This window comes from Lontra canadensis, unplaced genomic scaffold, assembly GCF_010015895.1.
Source record: "Lontra canadensis isolate GAN:19392208 unplaced genomic scaffold, GSC_riverotter_1.0 scaffold96, whole genome shotgun sequence".
NCBI lineage: Eukaryota > Metazoa > Chordata > Mammalia > Carnivora > Mustelidae > Lontra > Lontra canadensis.
In genome coordinates, this window is record NW_022631090.1 from 2,660,178 (window position 1) to 2,685,028 (window position 24,851).

General features: G+C 38.8%; 1 protein-coding gene across 1 annotated transcript in view; it reads right to left on the reverse strand.

Annotated features, from left to right (window-relative positions):
- GUCY2F (guanylate cyclase 2F, retinal) overlaps nucleotides 1-24,851 on the reverse strand; it is an 86,344-nt gene that overhangs the window by 21,401 nt on the left and 40,092 nt on the right. The window contains 5 exon segments of the mRNA XM_032837144.1: nucleotides 2,280-2,414; nucleotides 2,417-2,428; nucleotides 7,493-7,521; nucleotides 7,523-7,647; nucleotides 9,879-10,055. Of these exon segments, the coding sequence (XP_032693035.1) occupies nucleotides 2,280-2,414; nucleotides 2,417-2,428; nucleotides 7,493-7,521; nucleotides 7,523-7,647; nucleotides 9,879-10,055 (478 nt within the window).

Sequence of the window (24,851 nt, forward strand, 5' to 3'; positions counted from 1 at the left end):
CTTAAAACATGAATTTGGAGATGTCATTTTCTTGCTTAAAACCCTTTAATGAATTCTCATAACACACAGGGTAAAATCTATGCCCTATCACTTCAGCTCATTTCTTACCCCTAGCCCCCTCCCCAAAGCCCCAACTCCAACAGGCACCAAACCTTGCTTGCCCCACCAGTGTGCCCTTCCCACTCCTACATTGGATGTAACACTCCAACAGTGCTGCTTTATACCATACAGTAGGCATCCCCTTGCCTCCATGAAAGAAGAGGAGGTTGTTGCCTCTGACTTCTCCGCAATTTGTGACATCACACTTCTGCTCCTTTAACCCAGGTTGGCCTATACTAGTAATGTTTTCTCCATTGCAGTGCAGTTTTCTCCATTGCAGTGCCCACTGCAGTATAATAGATTCCATGTGAGCCAATCCCTTGGAATGTGACTGTCCTCATCCAGTCTCTGGTAAATGGAGTCCTTATCTTTTTACCAGAGCACCATAGAGTTGAATGGGTTATCTCTCTACTTAGGCCCAGTATAATTCATGCCCTTGAGGAGCTTATAGTCCAGTGGAGGAGCTAAACAAGGACAAAGAATATAAGTGTTCTAGCAGACATTCTACACAGGTAAGCACAGAGGGGGCACATGGCCTGCACTGAAGAGGTCAGAGAAGGCTTTCCAGAGGAGGTGACAAAAACTGGATGAGGCAAAGTAGGGAGAAGGCAAGGGCATTCCAGGGACTCTGAACAGCTCTCTTGAAGGCACAGAGGTAAGACCATGGTACTTTTAGTCACGTGGTTTAGCTGGAGTGTAGGGAGTGACAGGAGGTAAGCTCAGAGAGGTGGCTAGAGGCCAGACTGCAAAGAGCCTTGTATGTCATGTGAGGAATTTGGGCTTCGTTTGATAAGTGATGGGAAACAGGAAGTTTTGAGTAGTGGAGTGATATGGGACTCCGAGTGAGGCAAAAGATAGCTAAGTATTTGGGTTTCTTTGTTTTTTTTTGTTCCCATTTTTTAATTTTTTTATTTTGAAATAAATTTAGACTTCCAAAAAAGTTATAGAACTAGTATAATAATTACCTACTCTTCACTCAGCTTCCTCTAATGTTATTAACTTATATAACCATAGCACAAAGGAAATTAATATTGGTACATTACTATCACTATTATATTACTATTCTGGTCCTCATTTTAATTTCATCAGTTTTATTCCCAGTATCTTTTTCTGTCCCACAATCCAATTCAGGATCCCATATTGCATTTAATTATCATGTCTCTATCTCCTTCAACCCATGATGGCTCCTTATTCTGTCCCTGCCTTTCATGACTTTGACATTTTGATGAGAATTGGCTAATTATTTTGCAGAATGTCTCTCATTTGGGGTGTGTCTGATGTTTTCTCCTGGGTAGACTGTTATGCATTTTTTCCAAAAATTCCACAAAGGTGACATTGTGCCCTTTTCAGTGCATCATGTCAGGGGGTACATGATGTCAGTGAGCCTTGATCACTTGGATAAGGTGGTATCTGCAAGATCATCATCCTCTGAGGGCGCCTGGGTAGCTCAGTGGGTTAAGCCTCTGCCTTAGGCTCAGGTCATGATCCCAGGATCCTGGGATCAAGCCTTGCATTGGGCTCTCTGCTCACCAGGGAGCCTGCTTCCCCCTCTTTCTCTGCCTGCCTCTCTGTCTACTTGTGATCTCTCTCAAATAAATAAATAAAATCTTTAAAAAAAAGATCATTCTATGATAGTAAAATTATTTTTCAACTTGTAACTACTAAGTATCTAGTGGGTTCATACACTCAGAATATGCAAATATCCTGTTTCCCCTTGAACTTTTGCCCACTGATTTTACCATTCCTTCATGGATTGTGCCCGACAGGCAATCATTTTGATGAAAGATGAGGATGAAAGCCTATGGCATGTCACAGGGAAAGTATGAAATGACTGTGCCATCCAGGAGCATCATGAGGGGTACTGAAATACCTGGCAGGGACTGTCTCAAAGGAGAGGAGGTTGCTTAAAAAGAGGGGGGTCCAACATAGGTCCTGTAAGTACTTGGCTTACATCATAGTTTGGAAAGGACCAGCTTCCTGAGTTTGGAAACTTCTTCCAAATGCCTAAATCTGTTTGGCTCTAGTCCCACCTGCTCCTAACATGCTATTTGCAGGCCAGCAGGCAGTTAGCACAAACACATAACTGTGTTCGCTCTTCTGGCAAATTACAACAGCCTGGGTTAGGCTGATGATCTGGGTCATGGCAGGCTCTTGGTGGCCTTTTCTCACCTCCTGCTTACCTTTGACAGGCAGATCCATCATGCAGAATGGGGTGCCCCGGACCAGCACTTCTTGCATGATGATGGCAAAGCTATAGACATCTCCTGCAAAAGAACCTAACATGCTGCCCTTTGGGGTTCTCAACAGTTCAGGGCTGTCCATAGCAACTCTGAAATGAAAGCATTGTTTTAAGAATGCAGGGAGGATTAACTGGCAGCCTTTGCAATGCCCTCAAGGGTTCCAATGGCGCTGTTTCATTGACTGCTTTATATTTTTATTAGACTGACTGGCATGCTAGTCCCCCCCCAACCCCGGGGTCCAAATCTATGAATCTAAGAAACTGTGCATAGAGAAAGCATACTACTCTCCCCACTCCAGAACCATGCAGGCAGACACAGCAGAGGTGTGGAGCAGGGCAGAAAAGCTTGAAGTAGAAAAACTATCTGACACTTGCTTTCTTGTTCTCTTGAGCCTGCAAGTAGCAATTGGCAGGCTTCCAGAGAAAGGCAAGTACACAGCCACTCCGGTTGCCATGGATTTGCTGTTGAGATCTATATGTGTCTGGTAATTTGATTGTGCTCGGGCTTGGGAATTCACAAGTTGCTTTCTCCAGGTCTTCTCTAAGAGGATTTGAGGATCTCTAGGCCTCCTCTATACCTCACAGAGCAAAAAGATGCAACAATTCCTTCAAGTCAGTTCTACAAATATTTATTGATGGTATACTACGTACTGGATACTACGCTAGGTGCAGGAATGGTGCCAGAGTTGAATTAGACCTTGCCTCTGCCCTTATACGGTTCACAGAGTAATGGGCAGCATAGACATGTGATCCCCTAACTGCAATATGTGGCAGGACTACTTAAGTTAATGTATGAAGAAATACACACTGGGACACCTGGTTGGCTCAGTCAGTTGAGCATCTGATTCTTGGTTTCAGCTCAGGTTGTGATCTCAGGGTCATGAGATAGAGCTCCCCACCCTCTACCACTGTCAGACTCCATGCTCTGCAAGAAGTCTGCTTGAGATTCTCTCCCTCTCCCTCTGCCCCTCTCTCCACTCATGTCTCTCTCTCTCTCTCTCTCTCCCCTTCTTTCTTTGAAATAAATAAATAAATAAATACATAAAACACATTTGTAATATAAATGCAGTAGTCAAAATTTTACATGGAATCATACAAAATTGCCATTTCTGTGGGTAAAAATGGTTGATATTGACAATTCCATGAGGCTCAAACTTAAAAAAAAAAGAGAGAGAGAGAAAACTGAGCTGATCATATTAATCCAGGAAAACTTCCTGAAAAAGATCTTAAAGGAGCTTTTTAAAAAAGTCAAGGATGCAGGTTCCTAGAGCTGAGAGGGTAAGGGCTTTGCAGGGAGAAAGAACAGTACGTGCAAAAGAACAAGAAGTAGAAAGGAGCAAATTGCAGATGGGGGTGGTGGTAAGCAGATTAGCTTGGCTGAAGAGAAGGGCTCTGTTAAGGAATAATGAGAAATGAGAAATGGGGTTGATGAAGTGGGGGAGGGACGGTGGCTAGAAGAATGAGGGCAGAAGGTGAGAGGCCCTGAAAGCCAAATGAAGGCATTTGGAGTGAATACAAAAGGCAGTAGGGGTTCGGGAGCTGGAGAGAGATTTGATGAAAGCTGTGTTCGGAAGATTAATCTGGCAACCTGCACAAGCTGGACTGAAGGAGAGAGGCTGAAGTCAGGGAGACCAGCTCGGAAGTCATTACAGTAGGAGCCAGAGGCCAGGTGAAAGGGGCCTGAATAGGGGTGGGGGTGGCAGCAGGAGAACAGGGAACAAGATACACAGGAAGGCTATAATGAAGAAGTTAGTGACAGGGCTGGGGATGGACTCAATGTGGTCCTTGGAGGGGAAAGTTTTGGAGGAAACAAGGGGTGGAAGTCCAGAAAGGAAGGCTGGAAAACAGTGTCTGCTGAGGGCAGGGGTGGTGGGAGGAAAGTGCTAGCTAACTTTTCATCTTGTTAACTTAGGTATTGGGAAGGGACCCCAGGGGACAAGCTTCTGTGAAGCAGGAAGGAGGATGGAAAGGTCAGAGATTATTCTGGTGTGTTAGTGAAACCCAGGAAAGAAAATTCACCTTGGAAATTCCAAAGTTGAGCCAATCCTCATCAAAATGGTAGAACAGGGATTTCTAGCCTCACCCCCAATCATGTACTCATCTTCTCTCTTTGTCCTCCAGGTATCCCCAGTCTTTGTCACACACCACCCCCCACACACTCTCCTCCCCCCAGGGAAGTGTCTGATATACTCACTAGAGTGGTTTTGCCTTTTTGCCTTCTTACCTAGTAGGACTTAATATTTGCAAAGAAGACCCAAAGAGACTGAAAGTTACTTTGGTCAAAGGAATGCATTTCTGATTGTGGGATTTCTGGAATACCTTCCTGATATGGTTTGGAGGGAGGGCAGGAGGGTTATCTCAGAGCAAGAAAAATGCAGCTGTTTCTTCTGCTATCCTCTCTCCTACACATTTAAAAGCATAAAAAGGGAAAAGAAGACAAAACTCTCCAGTAAAAAGCTGGGTGATTAAATACAATCATTACCAAACAGTATTTTCAAAGAGCACTTACATGTATGTTGTTAATGGCCAAAATGAGACTTTATTTGCACCATACTTATGTAATTGAAAGTGTAATTGACAGTAATGAATACACTTAGGACCCACCCCTATTTCCCCATCTCCACTCTCAAGTAAGATCCACTACCTACCATTAGACTTGAACTCTCAGGGAAACTAGAAAAATTACTTTGGCTTGTTTTGCATCCGCTGATGCCACTACCGACTCTGAGCCTTGCCATGGTGATAAAAATCAACTGTGGAGAGCCAGTGTGGTGAAGTGCAAAAGAACAGAAAACTCAAAGTCAAGAGACAAAAGTTCAAAATCTTAGTTTGGTCACTAAGTGGCTCACCTTACAGAACCTCTGCTTCCCCATCTGTAAAATGGACATTGAGTCAGATGATTTGCAAGAGCCCCCCAATTATAAGATTTTATTAGCCCTGTCATCTAAGGAGGAAGCAGCAAGTTTCCTTATTTCATTTTAGTACATCCATCTGCCGAGTCACCAAACATTTATTCTGCCAGGTATGGTGAAAGGCACTGAGGGAGGCAAGCCTGTTTCTTGCCTTTGCAGAGCTTTTAAGTTGAGTTGGGAGAGAAGACAGCTAATTAAACATGTAATACCAACAAAGTATGGAATTACAACAAAGTTCAAAGCCCTAAGGATCATAAAGAGGGAAACTTTGCTGAGCATAGAGGGTCATGGAAAGTCTCTTATTGAATCAGTGGTATTTAAGTTTAGCTCTGAAGAAGGAGTAGAATCTAGCCAGACTCAGAGGAGTTTATAACAGAGTGGGAAAGGAAGAGTGTCCCAAGGGATGGGCAAAGCACGTGTAAAGGTCTGAGAGTAAGAGAGAACCTGGGGTAAATAAACAACTGGCAGGAGTTCAGCACTGCTAGAGCCCAGAGATGGAGGGGGAGTGATTAAGCAGGAGAGGTCCACAAGGCCCAAACCACACAGGGCTCATAAGCCATGTAAGGAAATTTGAACTTTATCCTAAGAGCAATGGGAAGTCATTCAGTGAATTTTGGCACAGCTCTAGCATGATCAGATTTGCAGTTGAGAAAATTCACTCTGGCTGCTGTGTGTGAAGAATGGATTGAGCATCCAGACTGCCATTGCAATTTGGAGAGTGAAATGACACAGTAAGAAGGAGAGACAGAGCAAGAGACAGGGTACACACACACACACACACACACACACACACACACACCCATCCTTTCCCCACTCTAAGACCAGAGTTTCTTAAGTTTGCAAGTTGCCAGCCTGTGAATTAAGTGGAACTCCGGGAAGATGGGCATTGTGTTTTAGCTTTTAGAGATGACTCATCTTGACAGGAAGCTAAGTACTTGCTGATCTGCAGCTACTGTCCCCGACATCCTAGCATTAATACCAGGCAACTACTCCAAACTTTCAAATTGGAATTAGCCAAACAATAACCATAAGACTAAGTTGGCAGCAAGCACAGGTCCACAGAAGTTGTAATTTAGCTGCATGTAGGGGCCAGTCTTCAAAAGACCTGAATCAAATTCCTGGAACTGCTGCTAAGTAGCTGTAGGACTGGGGCAAATCGTGAGCCTCACTTTATCTCATCTGTAAAATGAAAGAGTTGGACTAGATGCCTCCCTAACGTTCAATATTCAGCAAGTTTTATAAAGCACAAAGATACCACCACTGATAACTGGGCTCTCTTGTCTGCATCTACCCATATGTCTCTCTGTATCTTTCAGTGTTTGTTTCTCTTACATCGCAGTTTTAAAACTAACACTGCCAAAGATTCTTTTAAAAAATATACGTTGTAATTTTCATCTGTCCCTCTGTCTCTTTTTTTGGTTTGCCTGTTTCTGTTTTTATGTCCCTCTCTCCTTCACCCTTGCAATGCTAGCTAAAAATTTTAATGCCCAAACTTCCTCTATGTATTTAATTCTACTCATTCTCTCTCCTTACTCTTTCTTTTTCTTACTTCCTCTTTTCCGTCAGCTCATTCCTTCCTATTTCTCACTCACCCATTCCCAATTCCTCATCGCAGATTTCTCCCACTTCTTTGATCTGTTATGACCTCTACAGGCATTGTTTGGTGCAGCCACTAGGGCGCTAAATATAAGACAGAAAATACCAAATGCGCATTATGGGCATGCCTACTTATCTAAGTAGAAGGCCACAGTTCTGTCTGAAGCCATCCCAGGCAACCCATAGAGTATTTACTTGCTGGGACCCCCCTCCTCCTCCTCACTTCTTTCTCTTTGACAGAGACAGTAAGGGTAGGCTCTAGTGACATCCCATTCCAGAATGTGCTTTGTGGGGTCCAGCTACCAAATTACCTTCCATTCAATCTGACAAGTATTTATTGAGCACCTACTGTGTGCTTATCGCTCAGCAAGTTCCTCCAGAGACTCCTGGGGTCTCCAAACAATACAACCTAATCCTGCCACAGCGGGAACTCAACATTATTGCACTGGCTTTGTTCTAAAGGTTAGGCTGTGCTGAGATTACAGCCTGCGGACTTCATTCAACTCCTTTGGCTTGGAAATGAGGCTGAATTTTCAACAAAAGTGGGGAGTTGAATCAGCCTGAGGCTTTAATTCAGTGCATACTCTCATTTGAATTTTGGAGTTACCTTGAGTACGTCAGAAGATTATAATAATACATTGCTTACCTTCCGCAGAAGGTTCCTCTTGGGAGACTTAGAGTTTCCAAGATGTCATTAAAGCCATAATCTGTCACTTTTAGTACAAAACACCCATCTACCACACAGTTCCGAGATTTCAACCTCCCATGAGCAAACTCTCCGTGGTGTAAGTACTTCATGCCCTGCAGATACAAATAGGATTTATTTAGTAACTTCTTTAACTATTTTGTGCTTTTAAGGGCAATTTCTGAGCTTGTTAATGGCATGAGCTATTATGGGCCAGAATTCAGCCCCTTTTTTCCTTATATGCAGGCAAAGCAAAACTGTAACAACAAGAAATATTTCCGGGTCCTTTCCAGCTCTAAGATTTTATGCTTTTGATGAAGAATCATATCTTGTATGTCTAGAGAATGGTATGCTATTGGGAGATTTATTAACATTTCAAACATAGGATGGATCCATACATATGTAATTTCCAAGAACTGGAAGATTCTGATTTTCTCCCCTAAAGATCTAGTTCAACTTTCATTCACTGTTGGAAGAAATGGAAATTGGTATGTCCTTTTTGGTGGACAGTTTGGCAGTAGATATCAAAATTGAAAGCATTCATACCCTGTGACCTAGGGATTGTGCTTCGTCTCTAAAGAAATGCTTGTACATCTGCACAAGGAGACATACACAAGAATGCTCAAGGCAACTATGCTTTACAATATTATATAATTAAAATACAATAAGTATCTGTCAAGAAGGGACTGTCCAAATTATGTTGCATATGAACTATGCAATATTCTGCAGCAGTTAAAAATAATAAAATAGATCTGTATGTACTAACAGGGAGTCATGGCTAAGCCATAAAGTAAGTGAAAAATGAAAAGGTGCAAAACTATATAACAGTATGTATTTTAAAAAACAAAATCTATAATGTATGTAAATATACATGAAATGAATTGCTAGGTTAATCACCAAATTGTTAGCAATGGTTAACTGTGGGGGAGGATGTGAAAGAGGGTTGAGTAAATATTAATATTTTTCTGTATATATTTATATCATTTGATTTTTAAGTTTAATTTAATACATTACTTTTGTAATTAAAAGTAGGTAATTAAAAAGAGGAAAGCTGAATACTGCTGATCTCTGCAGCTTGCTTTATATAACATTCAAATGTGATCTACAGGGACTCTTTTCAGATGGGTTTACTCATTCACATATAAATACAATTCATGTTCTAGTGTAATCATCTCAGAACTGTTTATGCTGAGCCCTTTTAAGTATCTGGCTCTATTTTGTGGCCTGACACCCCTCTGTATTTGTATGCTTTACATCTTGTGCCCTCAGAAATTCTGAAGTTGCCAGTACTCCCAAGCCTAGTCTGCAGAGGGTGAGATTTCCCCTGGGGATTGTCTAATGTTTGGGTTTCATTCATCATGGTCCTGAGAGGACTGTCATTTAGAGCCTTCTCCCTTAAGTCATGGGACCTTGTTGATAGGATGAGTGGAAAGAGTACTAGAATTGAAATCAGGAGATTTGGATTCTATTATCAGCTCTGCCACTTAATAGTTGGCTAATAAATATTTATTGAGCACTTACTATGTATGGCAGACACTATAAAACAAAATGTACCTCATTTAGCTTCTCTGAGCCTCTGTAAAAGGAGGCTAATCGTACTTATTTTATGGAGAATTGGAATGAGATAATGTCTATAAAGCTACCTTGAAAAGGGTTAGGCCATAGTATAAAGGTTAAGACTGTGGTCAATATGCAAGAAGCTCAGCAAGTCATTGATTAACCAGTTCAACCCCATAAAGATGCACATGGACACAATTTGCATATTATTCCCAGGAGTTCATGGACTCCACCAAAGCCCATCCATAGACCCATCCATGAACCCCTCTGACTCTCAGTAGTCCTTGCCTCAGAGAATGGAAGTTCTTCCTGATAGAGCCTATGGTCTTCTGGCTTTCTGGTCATGCTGAGTTCCACAGTTATACCTATGATGTGCAAAGACTTATCCCTTAGTTCTAGACTGAACCACCTTTTAGAAGGTGAAAACCAGGAGATGAGGCTAAGCAGCGTCAAAAGATCTGGGAATGAACACTTTTCTACATCCAGAAAGCAGAGAAATGGAATGGAAGGAAAGGTTGCTTAAGGGGAAGAGTGCTCAATGGCAACAGAAAGTAAGGACAAATCTGGCCCTCAAACTGGGAGTAAAGAGTGGGGCAAGTAAGTCCCTTCTATATCAGTACCTTATAACAGATATGGACAAAGGGACTATGAGAAGGGCTAGGGGGCAGACCCTAGGAAGGAACTTGGAAGAATGAGATCATCACAATGATCCAAGGAAAATTAAATACCCAAAACTTTTAAATTCTAATCTACAGGGAAAATCCAAGATTTCCTCAGTCTTTTTATTAACCTTGAAAAGATCCAGCAGAAGTGATGATTTAAATATCCAGTCAAGTTTCACATCCTGATTTGTCAATATGTCTTCTAGGCTCCTTCTGGAACAGAATTCTGTCACAATGGCAAATATCCCTGAATCATAGAAGAAGCCCAATAAAGGGTTAATATTTTCATGATGCAGGTCCTTCATCTGGAAATAGAGGGAAAGAGGAAAGTCACAACTGTCCTATCACAATTGGGAACCAAAGTTTAGGGCACATACCCTTCTCTTCATCCTTCCTGTGACTGCTTACTGTGAAAAGCTGAATTTTGGTCCCCATGATCTCCAATCTCTAATGTTAGTCCTGTGATTATTATGTTTTGTGGCAAAAGGGAGATAATTCAGATAGGCTTAATCTGATTATATGAGCTCTTCAAATCAGAAGAGGAGGGAGGAGAAGAAGTCAGAGAGATTCAAAGTGTAAGGACTCAACACTCCATTGTTGGCTTTGAAGCTGGAGGAAGGAGGCTAGAAGCCAAGGACTGTGGGCAGCCTCTAGTAGCTGGAAACAGCTCTCAGATAACAGCCAGCAAGGAAATGAGGTCTTCAGTCCTACAGCTGTACAAAACGAAATTCTGCTGATAACCTGACTGACCCTAGAAGTGACTTCCCCCCAGAGACTCCAAATAAGAGCCCAGAGTGACTGACACCTTGACTTTATCCTTATGTGACACTAAGTGGAACACCCAGCTGATCCCACTTAGACTTCTGATCTACAGAACAGTGAGATAATAAATGGGTGTTGTTTTAAGCCTATGTTTGTGCTACTTTGGTATGGCGATAAAAGTTCTACTCACCAATTCCACTGTGTGGGGGAAGGGGTTCCCCACACAAGCAAGCAACTCTCCTACACCAGCTGGATGTCCTATAATTCAACTCAATTCTAACACTATCTACCTGGAGATAGCATCAGATTCCACAGGTTAAGGGTTCAGTCCTACAAGACTGCTCCCCCATACACACTTCAGACACCAGTCACAAGTCCAAGTCCCCTGGGCTTTTACAAACCAGTTATAGACTGAAGGTTCTAATGACCCTCACCTTGGGTTTGATTAATTTGCTAGAGTGGCTCACAAAATTCATAGAAATATTTACTTACTAGATTACCAGTTTATTATAAAAGGATATAATTCAGGAACAGTTAGATGGAAGAGATGCGTAGGACAAGATATGGGGGAAAGGTGTGGAGCTTCCATGACCTCTCTAAACGTGTGCCACTCTCCCCAAATCTCTATGTGTTCACCAACCTAGAAGCTCTCCAAATTCTCTCCTTTGAAGTTTTTATGAAGGCCTCATTACATAGAGGTGATTGATTAAATCATTGGTCATCCGCAGAGTCAACCTTCAGTCCCTCTCCCCTCCCTAGTAGTCAGGGGTGTGGGACTGAAAGCGCCAAATCTTCTTTTTTTTTTAAGATTTTATTTATTTATTTGACAGAGATCACAAGTAGGCAGAGAGGCAGGCAGAGAGAGAGGTGGAGGCAGGCTCCCTGCGGAGCAGAGAGCCAGATGCGGGGCTGGATGCGGGGCTGGATGCGGGGCTCGATCCCAGGACCCTGGGATCATGACCTGAGCTGAAGGCAGAGGCTTAACCCACTGAGCCACCCAGGCGCCCCAATTGCCAAATCTTCTAATCATGTGGTGGGTTTTCAGGCAACTAACTAGCTCCCATCCTTAGGTGTGGTCCAAATCTCATTAACATAACAAAAGACACTTTTACTACTCTCCCCACTTAGGAAATTCTAAGGGTTTTAGGAGCTCTGTGCTAGAAATACTGATGAAGAATATATATATATATATACATATATATATATATATAATAAATAGGTGGGTGTTGTTTTATATATAGTATATATATAGTAATACATATTACTATATATATTACTATAAATCACAATATCATAGGCAGTGATAGAAAATTAATGCAATGGTCAAAAGGGGAGATTTTAGAGAGAGATCTCTGTTGGCATATTAAGTGAATGCTAAGGTTGTGGCCTTCATCCTGACTCTTTGGGGACTCTGAAATGGAGCTTGGTGAGCCAGGAGAACTAAAGAAGTTTAATACAATGAAAGGTGGAATAGATTGTCTATTTGTGAATATTTATTAAAATAAATAGCTTACATAAACATCAGGCCAAAATCTTCAAAATTTGTTTCAGAAGAAACATCTACAGTTTTGACTCCATTTTCCCTTGCATCATTAATTTTTTCACTAAGCAAGAAGCATTTAGTATGTACCCACAATGTCCACGGAACTGGACTGCATGCTAGAGATACAGAGTTAAACAAAATGAAATGTAGTACAAAATTACAGCTGTCAGCTTATTTGTCTATCACTCCCCCTTTGAATATGAACTCTTTTAGGACAGTAATCACTGAAAATGTTATAAATACCGGAGAAGTAAGATAAAGATGAAGAGAGAAGAGTGTTTGATTAATTTGACCAGTAATAAATTGTTAATTATAGAAACAACCTATAAATATGTTTACACCGACATACAAATATATATACACACACATGCTCACATATATATACACAAATTTTATATATATATATTTTTATGTGGGAAATAAGGGAAAGGGTTAAATCACATATTATTCTATTCTGAGCATTGAGAGCATAATGGAACATAAACTGAGATGGAGTGCACTGGCTTAGAATATGAACTTACTTCTCCAACAGGGGGTTCCAAGCTGAGGTTTAATTTCTCCCTGGTGCGAATGGCAGCTATTGACCGTTAAAGCTGCCTTTCAAGGGGTGCCTGGGTGGCTCAGTGGGTTAAAGCCTCTGCCTTTAGATAAGGTCATGATCCCAGGGTCCTGGGATCGAGCCCTGCTTCAGGCTCTCTGCTCAGCAGGGAGCCTGCTTCCTCCTTTCTCTCTCTCTGCCTGCCTCTCTGCCTACTTGTGATCTCTGTCTGTCAAATAAATAAATAAAATCTTTAAAAAAAAAAAGCTGCCTTTTAAGCATAAAAGCCTGACACCCATTACAAGTCACTTAGTCCACTGCAGCTTAAACCAGCTAAGGAGGACATGTAAATTCAGCCCACACATAACAAAGTGGGCACTTACTATGAAGGTTTTATTGTGCCATCTCTTAGGAAACAAGCAGCAAAAACTATTGGGTTCTAAACTTCTTTTGGAAGACAGAATACAAAGTTAGGTCTGTTGGCTGCCCAACACAAATCTATTTCCCTTCTTATTGGGAAAACAACTAGTCCACATTTTACAGCTTCCCTTGGACCTAAGTATAGCCATAGGACTGACTTTCAAGCAGTGAAATGTAAGAGGAAGTAATACATGCTCTTTCTAGGTTAAGGCTTTTAAGAAGTAAATACATGCTTTTCGTGTTATTTTTCACTTGTATAGAGGAATGCAGATGATGACAGGGTCCTAGGAGAGGGTAGAGCCATAAAATGGTTATATCCTGGGTCCCTGAATCCCTATATTGGAAAGAAGTCACCTGCTAACAAAGAACAACTACCTTGTACTGTTATTTGGATGAAAATTAAACTTCTGCTGTGTTTGAGACATTAAATATTTGAGACATAAATATTTATTACAGAATCTAGCTTTACACTAGCGGCCCTAGCATGTAAAACGTTCAGGTTTTCCCTAGATCTTTACAGTCCTATGTCCTCAGCTACAACTGTCATATGTCCTCAGCTACAATCAATAGAGAAGACCCCATTCCAGGTAGATACCTACATTCAGTCATGTGCTACTGATATTTTGGACAATGCCAGGAAGCAGAGAATGTTTGGAATATACCCTTTTTAGTAAGACAGTCATCTGAACATTTACTGGGTAGGCATGTACTTCACCCCTTCAATAAAATAGTCATCATCAAATGTTCAAGAGTTAAATTGTCCTGTCTCCCAAGATGTTTGTTAGTACTATTTCTGACATGAAACCTTTAAGCATACAATCACCAGAGGAACATGCTCCTGAATCAAGCATTAGCTTAAGTGATCTTAAAGAGGTCTTCAACTGCTTGACAATGTTTCTGGGACATTGTAACATCAGAAGAATTCCTACTTGCACTGCAGCTGCAATACCATCCTAGTGGCAGGTATGGACCCTTATCAAAATTTAATTCTCCCTACCAGTGCCTGCCATTGCTATATCAGCAATTGCTACCTATTTTGGCAATAAGATTTTTACCTCCATGGACTAACTGGCTGCTATGTCTTTTCCTCTATTTCATTTTGTTTTGTTTTGTTGTAGAGAACTATTATTCAAGACCTCCTACCCTTGTATCAATCTATTCACTCTTTTTTAAAATTTAATTTAATTTTATATTTTTGGTGTTCCAAAATTTACTGTTTATGCACCACACCCAACAATCTATTCACTCTTTACCACCCAGAGGTCAGTGGTCATATAGAACATATTAACCAGGTACTAGTGGAAGATTTCTGATGTTATGTTTCCTGCCAGTAATACTTCATCAATTTAACAAACATGTATTGAATATCTTACTATATGTTAGGTCCTGAGGTAAGGGTTGGCAAGACAAATGGTGAACAAAATAGTATATGGTCCTTAACTTCTTAATTTAAATAATTTTACATGAAGAAATGTAAACTTGTGGGGTGCCTTGGTGGCTCAGTACTTTAAGCGTCTGCCTTTGGCTCAGGTCATGATTCCAGGATCCTGGAATTCAGTCCCATATCAGGCTCTTTGCTCTGTGGAGAACCTGCTTCTCCCTCTCCCTCTACCTCCTGCTCCCCCTGCTTGTGCTCTCTCTCTCTCTCTCTCTGTGTGTCAAATAAATAAAATCTTAAAAAAAAAAAAAAAGAAATGCAAACTTGCAACTCTGACAAGCCCTGTAAAGGAGAGGCACATAATGTAAGTATGTATAATTGGGGCTATGACCAATCAGAAAAGTTGAGGAAGGTTCCTGGGAAGTGAGAATTGAGCTGGGAGTTAAAAGATAAGTGGAATTAACCAGGTAAAGAAGGGAGAGAAAAGTATTCCAGAGACTGGAAGAGCATGTGAAAAGGCTCTGTGCTGGGAGTATATCACAGTCCAAAGACAGAAAAAAAAAAATCCAGTACGTCTGATGCAGAGAGGGTAAGGGAAATATTGTGGTATGAGATAAGGCTGAAGAGGCAGGGCAGAGCCAGACCCTAAAGGCTCTAATAGACCATTTTAAGCAGCTTTTTCTTGATATTAATGACAATTAGAGGCACTTCTATACTATGGAGGATATAGTAAGTCATGGCAGACTACCATTCCTGATACCACAATATTAAAAACCCAGATAAATTGCAAAAATATATTTTAAAAGACAACAAGGATATGTATAAGCAAAAAAAAAAAAAACCCTGAAATTAAGAGGGGCAGGAGGCCTTCTGAGATAAGCAGATTATTGCCACACATTTTCTTCCCTTAGGACATTTGCTAATCCTTGGCACAAGCTGAAGATCAGGTTTGGCCTAGCAGAAGGGCTTTGCTGGGAAAAAGAGAAAATCAGCACAATTTTAGCAATTGTGGAGTACTGGCATGACAATTCATAAACTTCAGGAGACTAAATGTGAGCTGGATCCCCCAGCCCAGTATATAGTCTGAGTTTGGAAACTAAGGAAGACTAAGAAGCTTCTATATAGTGAGCTGAAATCTCCTTTAGTCTCCCAATATTCAGAACACAAAGTCTTACTATAAGAATAAGGCCTGCCGCAAACACATGGCTGGACTTTTCCTCAAAATATTTGCCAAATTTGGAAGCATCATGAGGTAAAGGTAGAAGCCAAAGAATAAGGATCAAAGGCTCTGAAGCACAGTCTGGACATACCAAACTTTAAAAGTGGAGAATACAGAACCCTGCAGGCTTCCAGAAGGATATGCTTGGGAAACATAACAAAACTAGAGGTGCACTGAGTCTAATTAAAACTACAACATAGCTTCAATTCAGCTCAGTTTCTGATTAGATGAGTGCGTTTACTTCTTTACCGTATCCACCTAACAGATGAAAAGAGAAAACCCTCATTGGTAGAACATAATGCCTGGAGTCTCTATAGTGTCTTTCTCTGAATTGACTACCATATAATAAAAAAATTACTACGTGTTTGAGGCAGAAACAAAGGAGACAGAAGACAATGGAATATGCTTTTAAATAATCCAAAGACCAAAACCTCCATAATATATGGGCCAATATTTTTTGAACCATGAAGGAAGTGGAGAGTGACCAAACCCACAAATGGAGGTAAAGGTAAACCTGAAAACACACTAAAATAGGTAAAATTTGTGGGTTGTTTTTTTGTTGTTGTTGTTGTTTTGTGAAACTGTATTCCCCAAACTGTCATGACTTGAAGGCAGAAAGTGCATCCTGGCAGGTTTGAGATGTCAGAAGGCAAAGTCTGAGACCAAAAGAATAGTTAGAAAGTTAGGGAAGAATTCCTGGAAAGTAATAAGCTATAGAGCAAGTTCAATCCCAAAATATACATATAAAATTTGCTCAAACCTACATTTATCATGGTGAGCATCTCATAAAATATGTAATTGTGAATTCCTAGGTTGTACACCTGAAATTAATATAATATTGTAGGTCAACTATACTTCAATTAAAATTTTTTTAAATCTGCCCAAATGCTTGGCTGAATGTTAATCTTTGCATGCATGGGGAAGATCCCAGGGACCTCATAAAAAGGCAACAACTAAACCTGAAAGCATGGACCAGAGATTTTAGTTACTATATACCACATGGGAGAAGTTAAAAATTGAGTCTAGCCAAGATAACTGCCTGCAAAAACAAACAAAAATCATTCTTCAGAGCAATCTAATGGAATCCAGAATTTCTAAAATACATCATTCATAACATTCAGCAATTTTTAACCAAAAAGCCTTAGATATGGAAAGAAACAGGGAAATGTGACCTATATTCAAAAAAATCAAAGCAGTCTGTAGAAATCAACCCTGAGATGATATAGATGCTGTAACCAACAGAAAAGAACTTTAAAGCAGATATTCCAAATATATTTGAGGATGTAAAAGACAATGTATACAAAATGAATATACAGATAGGAAATATCAGCAAAGAAACAGAAGCTATAAATATGAATCAAATGGAAATTCTATAGCTAGAAAATATAAAATTCACTAGATTGGCTTAGGAAATGACAGAAAAATCAATGAACTTGAGGAAAGATCAATAAAAAATACACTAAGCTGAACAACAGAGAGAAAAAAAATTGGGGATAAAATGAATAGTCTCATGATTAAAAAAATTTTCACAGAAAATCATAAATAAGGGCATGTATGAAAAACCCTTCAGGTAACATCAAACTCAATAGTAAAACATTAAATCATTTTCCTATTGAGCCAAGAGCAAGGCAAGGATGTCTTTCTTCACCAGCTCTACTCAATATAGTATGGGAGCATCACAACACTGATGAGAAAAATTTAAGGAAACTTAAATAAATGAAGATCTATACCACATTAATGGACTGGAAGATTCAATATTGTTAAGATGTCCATTGTCACTAAGTTGGTTTATAAATTCATACAATTTGTATCAAAAGTTCTCAAAGCCTTGTTTAAGTAAAAGAAGCTGATTCTAGAACTTACTGAAATTTAAAATGAATGTTTTTATCCAAAACAATCTTGAAAAAGAACAAATTGAATGTGTTTACACCACTTGACTTTAAGATTTACGCTAGAGCTTTGATAATTAAGCAGTGTGTTATCAGCAGTACAGTACATTAATGAGTTAGTGAAACTGAGTAGAGTCCAAAAAATATACCTACACACATATAGTCAGTGAATTCTTACCAAATTGAAAAGCTAACTCAGTGGAAAAAGGAAAGCTTTTTTTAAGCAGTTACTGTAGGAACACTGGATATCTCTATGGAAAAACAATGAACCTTGATCACTCTCTCAGTCTATACACAAATACTAATTCAAGATGAGTCATCATCCTAAATCTAGAATCTTGGAATAAGCAAGGATTTCTGGGTAATTAAAATAAAATAAAATAATCAAGAGATACCACTAAGGAAATAAACAAGCCACTGACTGAGGAAAAATATTATAAAACATGGATCTGACCAAAGGTTTATATCCAGGATACATGAAGAATGTCTACAATTCAAAAATTAAAAGACAAAAAAACCCACAATTTTTTATTAAATGGCAAAAATTTGAATGGGCAATTCACAAAAGAAGATACACAGATAAATTATAGACATATGAAAAGGTGCTCAACAACTTTACCCATCAAGAAAATGTTAATTAAAACCACAATAAAATACCATTTTATACACACCACAAAGGCAAATATCAAAAAGATATATGTTGCTGAGAAATTAGAACAAATGGAACATCCATATATTTCTGATAGTAGTGTAAAATATTATAACCAATTAGAAGAGCTGGTTGGATGTTTAATATAAAGTTACACTTGCATCTGCGCTATGACTCACTTAGTCTATCCTTTTTTTTTTTTAAGATTTTATTTTCTTAACTGAACTCTATACCCAATGTGGGGTTTGAGCTCACAATCCTGAAATCAAGAGTTGCATGCTCTACCAACTAAGCCAGCCAGGCACCTTTCAGTTAGTCCGCTCTTTGAGTATTTACCCAAGAGAAATGAAAATATATGTTCATAAGAATACATAAAAAATGTATAATTGCCTATTAAAAGATACTCAACATCACTAATTATCAGAGAAATGCAAATCAAAACCAGAGTGAGACATCATGCCACACCCACTAGGGTGGCAACTATTAATAATTTTAAAAAGAACCTGAAAATAATAAGTGCTAGCAAAGATATGAAGAAATTAAAAGCCTGTGTACTGTTGACAGGATTGTAATTAAATGATGCAACTACTGTTGAAAATTGTATGAAGATTCCTCAAAAAATTAAAAAAAGAGCTACCATATGATATAGTAATCCCACTTCTGGGTATATACCCAGTGAATTGAAAACAGAGTCTCAGAGAGATATTTGCAAACTCATATTCATAGGAGCACTATTCACAATAGCTAAGAAGGAGAAGCAACCAAATCAAGAATGAGTGAATAGCATACAACAGAATATTAATCAGCCCTAAGAAGGAGGGAAATCCAGTGACACATTACCACAAAGATGAACCTTGAAGACATTATGCTACATGAAATAAGCCAGTCACAAAAACACCAATGCTGTATGATTCCAATTATATAAGGTGTCTAGAGTAGTCACATTCATAGAAACAGAAAGTAGAATGGTGTTAGCAGAAATTGGAGGGAGGCGAAAAAGAGAGTTATTGCTTAATGGATACAGAATTTCAGATTTCCAAGATTAAAAAAAGTTCTGGAGGTCTGCTTACAACAATGTGATTATACTTAACAGGACTGAACTGTATATTTAAAAAGAGTTAAGGGGGGCATTTGGGATGAGCACTGGGTGTTGTATGTAAGTGATGAATCACTAACTTCTACTCCTGAAATTAAAGTCGATTCTTAAACAAACTTTTATATATTTATAAAATGAACTACTACTCAGCTATTTTAAAAAATGAACTACTGTTACATTCGAAAACATGAATTAATCTTAAAAAGTACTATGCTGAGAGAGAAAAGCCAGGCACATAGGAGTACATATTGCATTATTTTATTTATATGAAATCTAAGAACAGAAAAAAATACTAATTTATGGTGATAGAAATCAGAACAGTAGTTGCCTCTGGACTACGGGCTTTGACAGAGAAGGGTAACAGAAATTTCTAGGATGATGGACACATTCTGTATTTGTTTTGGGGAGTGGCTACAGAGATGCATGCATTTGTCAAAATTCATTAAATAGAACATATAATTAAACCTGAATAAAAAATCTATTTTAAAAACACAATGATAACTATGTGAACTAAGCCAGTCACAAAAAAGACAAAGGCTGTATGATTCTACTCATATGAGATAGCTAAAGCAGTCAAAATCACAGCACCAGAAAACAGAATGGTAGTTACAAGGAGTTAGACTGGGGTGGGTAAGGGGAGTTGTTTAATGGATACAGAATTTTAATTTTGCAATACTAAAGAGTTCTGACAATGTGTTGCAAAACAATGTAAATATACTTAGCACTACTGAATCATATACTTAGAAATGGTAAATTTTGTTATGTTTTTATCACAATTAAAAATAAAAATGTAAGGGGTGCCTGGGTGGCTCAGTTGGTTAAGTAAGTGTCCAAGTCTTGATTTCAGCTCAGGTCATGATCTCAGGGTCCAGAGATCTAGCCCTATGTTGGGCTCTGCACTGAGCGTGGAGCCCTGTTGGGATTCTCTCTCTCCCTCTTCCTCTGCCCCTCTACCCCTACTCCTGCTGATGTGTGCGCTCTCTCACTCTTTAAAAATAAAAAAAAAATTAACAAAAGAAAAAGAAAAATTTTTAAAAACCAGTGAGGGGTATCTGGCTGGCTTAGTTGGTAAAGCATGTAACACTTGATCTCAGGGTCATGAGTTCAAGCCCCATCTTGAGCACAGATTACTTAATAAAAAAAATTTTTCTTTAAAAACCAATGAGATACCCATATAAACCCACTAGAATGGCTAAAACTATAAATACTGAGAGTATCAAATATTGCTGATGATGTAGAGCAAAGGAAACTCTCGTAACTTACATGCAGAAAATTAAAATGGGAAAAATAAAATGATAGCATCTTATAAACCTAAATGTACACTAACTTTAACATGGAAATTCCACTCCTATGTATTTAACTGAGAGAAATTAAAATATGTGTCCATAAAAAGACTTGTTAAAAAAAAGAGAGACATGTAAAAAACATATTCCTAGCAGCTTTATTCACAATAAATAAAATTGGAATCAGCCCAAATGCCTGTCAACAGGAAAGTACATAATTAAATTCTGCTGTATTCATACAATTGAATACTACTCATCAATGAAAAGAACAAGCTATTTATACACACACAATAACATGGATTAATATCATTTGGGATGCTGTATGATACCACTTCTATGAGGTTGTAGAAGAAGCAAAATTAATGTACAATAGGAAAAACCCTGGAACAGTGGTTCCCTCTTTGTGGGGGGGGTTGGGACACAAATTTACTGATGAACAGAAAGGAACTTTCTGGAGAGAAAGAAATATTTCATATTAGGGATCAACATTCTTTTTCTATAAAGGTACATATAATAAATATTTTCTTTTTTGGAGATCATATACTATTTTTGTTGCATAAGCTTTGTTTTCCCCCCCCTTTTTTTCTTTAGTCATTTAAAAATGAAAAAACAGTTTTAGCTCCCAGGCTGTGAAAAACAGGCCAGGGGTGCCTGGGTGGCTCAGTGGGTTGGGCTTCTGCCTTTGCTCAGGTCATGATCCCAGGCTCCTGGGTTGGAGGCCCACATCGGGCTCTCTGCTCAGTGGGGAGCCTGCTTCCTCCTCTCTCTCTGCCTGCCTCTCTGCCTACTTGTGATCTCTCTCTTTCTGTCAAATAAATAAAATCTTTAAAAAAAAAACAGGCCATGGACAGATTTGGCGCATGGGCCATAGTTTGCTGATCCTTATTCCATATCACGATAACCATCTAGACCATATGGGCATATCCTTTTATCAAAATCATAGATCTATAATATAGGCATTTCAATGTAAATAATAGTACTTCAAAATGCAAAATAATAGCAATAGCAATAATAACCAAGTTAGAGATGAAATAATAATGGTAGAATGTTGGTAATTTTTTAAGCTGGATGATGGGCATATGGAGTTTGGTTATATTATTCTGCTTCTTTCATATATGTTTGCTATTTTCCATAATAAAAAGTTTTTAAAAAGAAAAGAAAGATTTCCAGGATATAGCCGAAGTAGTATTTAGAAGGAATTTTCTAGCTTTAAGTGACTATATTAGAACATAAGAAAGGTTTCCAGTTTTAAGAATTAGAAAGAGCAACAAATTAAATACATAGAAAGTAGGGGTGCCTGGGTGGCTCAGTAAGTTACGTGTCTGCCTTCAGCTCAGATCATGATCCTGGGGTCCTGGGATGGAGCCCCATATGTGAGGCACCCTGCTCAGTGGGAGTCTGCCTCTCCCTCTTCTTCTGCCCCTCCCCACTGCTCATGCTTTGCTTGCTCTCTGTCTCTCTCAAATGAATAAATTAAAAAATCTTTTTAAAAACCACAGAAAGTAGAATGAAGGAAATAGCAATATAAATCAATGAAATAGAAAGTACACATACACTAGAGAAAAATCAGCAAAACCAAAAATTGATATTTGGGAAAGATTTTAAAAATCAATAGTCCTCTAGCAAAACTGATCAAGAGGGAGAAAACACAAATTATCAATATCAAGAATGAAAAGGGGGCATCACAATAGATCCCAAGGCTACTTAGAAGATTGCATGAACATATTAGGTACATCTTTGTGCCAGTCAGTTTCACAGCATATATGAAATGGACAATTTTCTTTTAAGCCATAACTTACCAGAAGTGGTACAAAAGGAAATAAAAGGTTTGAATAGTCCACTATCTCTTCCAGAAATTGAACCTGTAATTTATACAAAGAAAAGAGTAATAGGAATCTATTTAAAGAGATTTAAGGAGAAAACTGACAAGATCAGATTCTATTTTGAAAAGACCACTTTGCAAAATGGAGAAAAGATTTGAGAGTGATAAAAGTAGATGTGGAGAGAGTAGTTAAAAGACAATTACCAGTGGTTGCCAGGGATTAGGGAGAGGGAGGTATGAATAAGTGAAGCACAGAGGATTTTTAGGGCATTGAAACTATTCTGCATGTTACTATTATGGTAGATACATGTCATTATACATTTGTCAAAGCCCACAGAAAATACAACACCAAGAGTGAACCCTAATGTAAACTATGGACTTCGGGTGATAATGATGTATCAAGGTGTCCATCAGTTATGACAAATGTACCACTCTGGTTCAGGATGTTGATAGTGGGGGAGGCCATGTGTGTAGTTTGGGCAGCGGGCATATGGGAACTCTGTACTTCCTATTCAATTTTGTTGTGAGCCTAAAATGGCTTTTTAGAAAATTACTCATCTTTATAAAAAAAAAAAAAGATAATTGCATTAGCTCTAGTGGAAGTTGATGGTGGTTTGGAGCAGGATGGTAATAGTTAAAATAGAGGAAAAGAACATTGGAGGTTGAAGGAGCATGGAAAAATCTCTGAAGTATGAGTTGTAGAAAGCAAACTAACAAAGTATAATGGACTTAAAAGACAGTGGTAAAGAACATTTTAAGAAGAAAAACATGAATTTATAGTAAAAACAATATACCTTATTGCATGACTTTCTGCCACAATACTTAGCTATTCGAGTGCGGGCACAGAGAAAGTCAAGAGTTAAGATTGTCCAAAATCTGAATTTTGAAGATATGTTTGACCAGAAAGTGAGAAATAAGAATGTGTTCAAATGATGGCTTATGGAATCTAAAATTAACACAAAAGAAGACAAAAGAAGAGTTCGTGGGTTGGAAGAAAGCAGAGATCAGTAGGCAGGAAGACCTGATGTAAAATACAGGCACAGGTGAAACAAAAGGAGGATACAGTCAAGAGTATGATGTCTGAATCTATGATTTTGGAGGCAAAGCATTTTCAGTAGCAATTAGAGATGATGACAGAGCCCAGGGTATAATAACAGTAGTGGGTGGCCAAAGTAGAATGGAAAAAAAAGATGATTAGAGATTACATGGCAAAAAACAAAGTAACCGAGGTATTAGGTGGCACAGGAAATATGCCAGACAGTTGTAGATGGTGGTGAAGAGCATGAGCCTGGGAGATACAGCCTGATTTTCCTACATACACTTTTGCAGAAATTAAGGCCCTAAAGGGATGTTGAAAGTTATCAGTCCTTTGGCCTTCTGACTCCAACTGTTTGCCTTTCAACAACATCCATCTCCATCTCCAAATCACAGCATCTCATCTGATCCCTGGGATACACCCTGTCCACAGGAGCCCACTGTGCAGGGCTCCTTTCTATAGCTGGCTCACCAAGATCTGCTTTCCAGTCTGGCTCCTAGTATCCAGTCCCAACATTTTAACATCATGAAGGCACATAAGTGGTCAAGGCAGTGTTGGACACACAGTGATGGCCCAATGAGTTCTATCTCCTGCTTTATAAAAGTACTAGAAAGGAATTGGGGCCTTTCACATGATAAATTCTGGAAAACTCTGGCCTTGTCCCTAGAGCTGAGCTGCTATCTGCACCTGACATGGCCACATGAGTCAGTAACAGGACATGTAAAAAGATGTTATGAGAATAACGGGAGCCAGTTTTCTCACTGTTTAAGAATGGAGTCACAGTATGGAAAGGGGAAAGGACAAAATTAACTGTGGCATTCAGTTCTAATTAGAAGCATTACTGTAAATTCACGGTTTTAGATAGATGATAGATAGATTTGAATAAAATTTAAATCGGTACATGCACATTGATATAAATAAATGAATAAATAAATAAATAGTAGAAAAGGTAAGGCTCTTTCTAACAACACCAACTGATAAACACAGAAAGAATACTGGAGTTAGAAAATCAATGGGTACCTCTAAAACCAATATAAGACATTATGTGTTAATTAATTGAAATAAAATTTTAAAAATGTTTTAAAAAGAGAGAAAAAAAAGAAAATCAATGGGTCCTAAAACTAGTGAGCAAAAGTTTGATGAAAAACAAGATATTTACACAAACTTAAAGTATCAGTTTACAGATTATGTGCTAATTACAATGGGAAAAAGACAGTAACTATACTGGAGAGATTTAGTAGATTTTGAAACTACCTAAACCAAGTAATCAAAATTAACATCACAATGTGACAATTGATATTGTATGCCTCCTGATAGAAAGTACTGAAAAGTATAACATCACTTTTGTAGTATTCTGGCTGAAGATGCATAAACTAAATCTAACCACAAGGAGCATGGGATAAACCCAAATTGAGAGACTATCTACCAAATCACTGATCTGAGTTCTTCCAAAAATACCCAGGTGA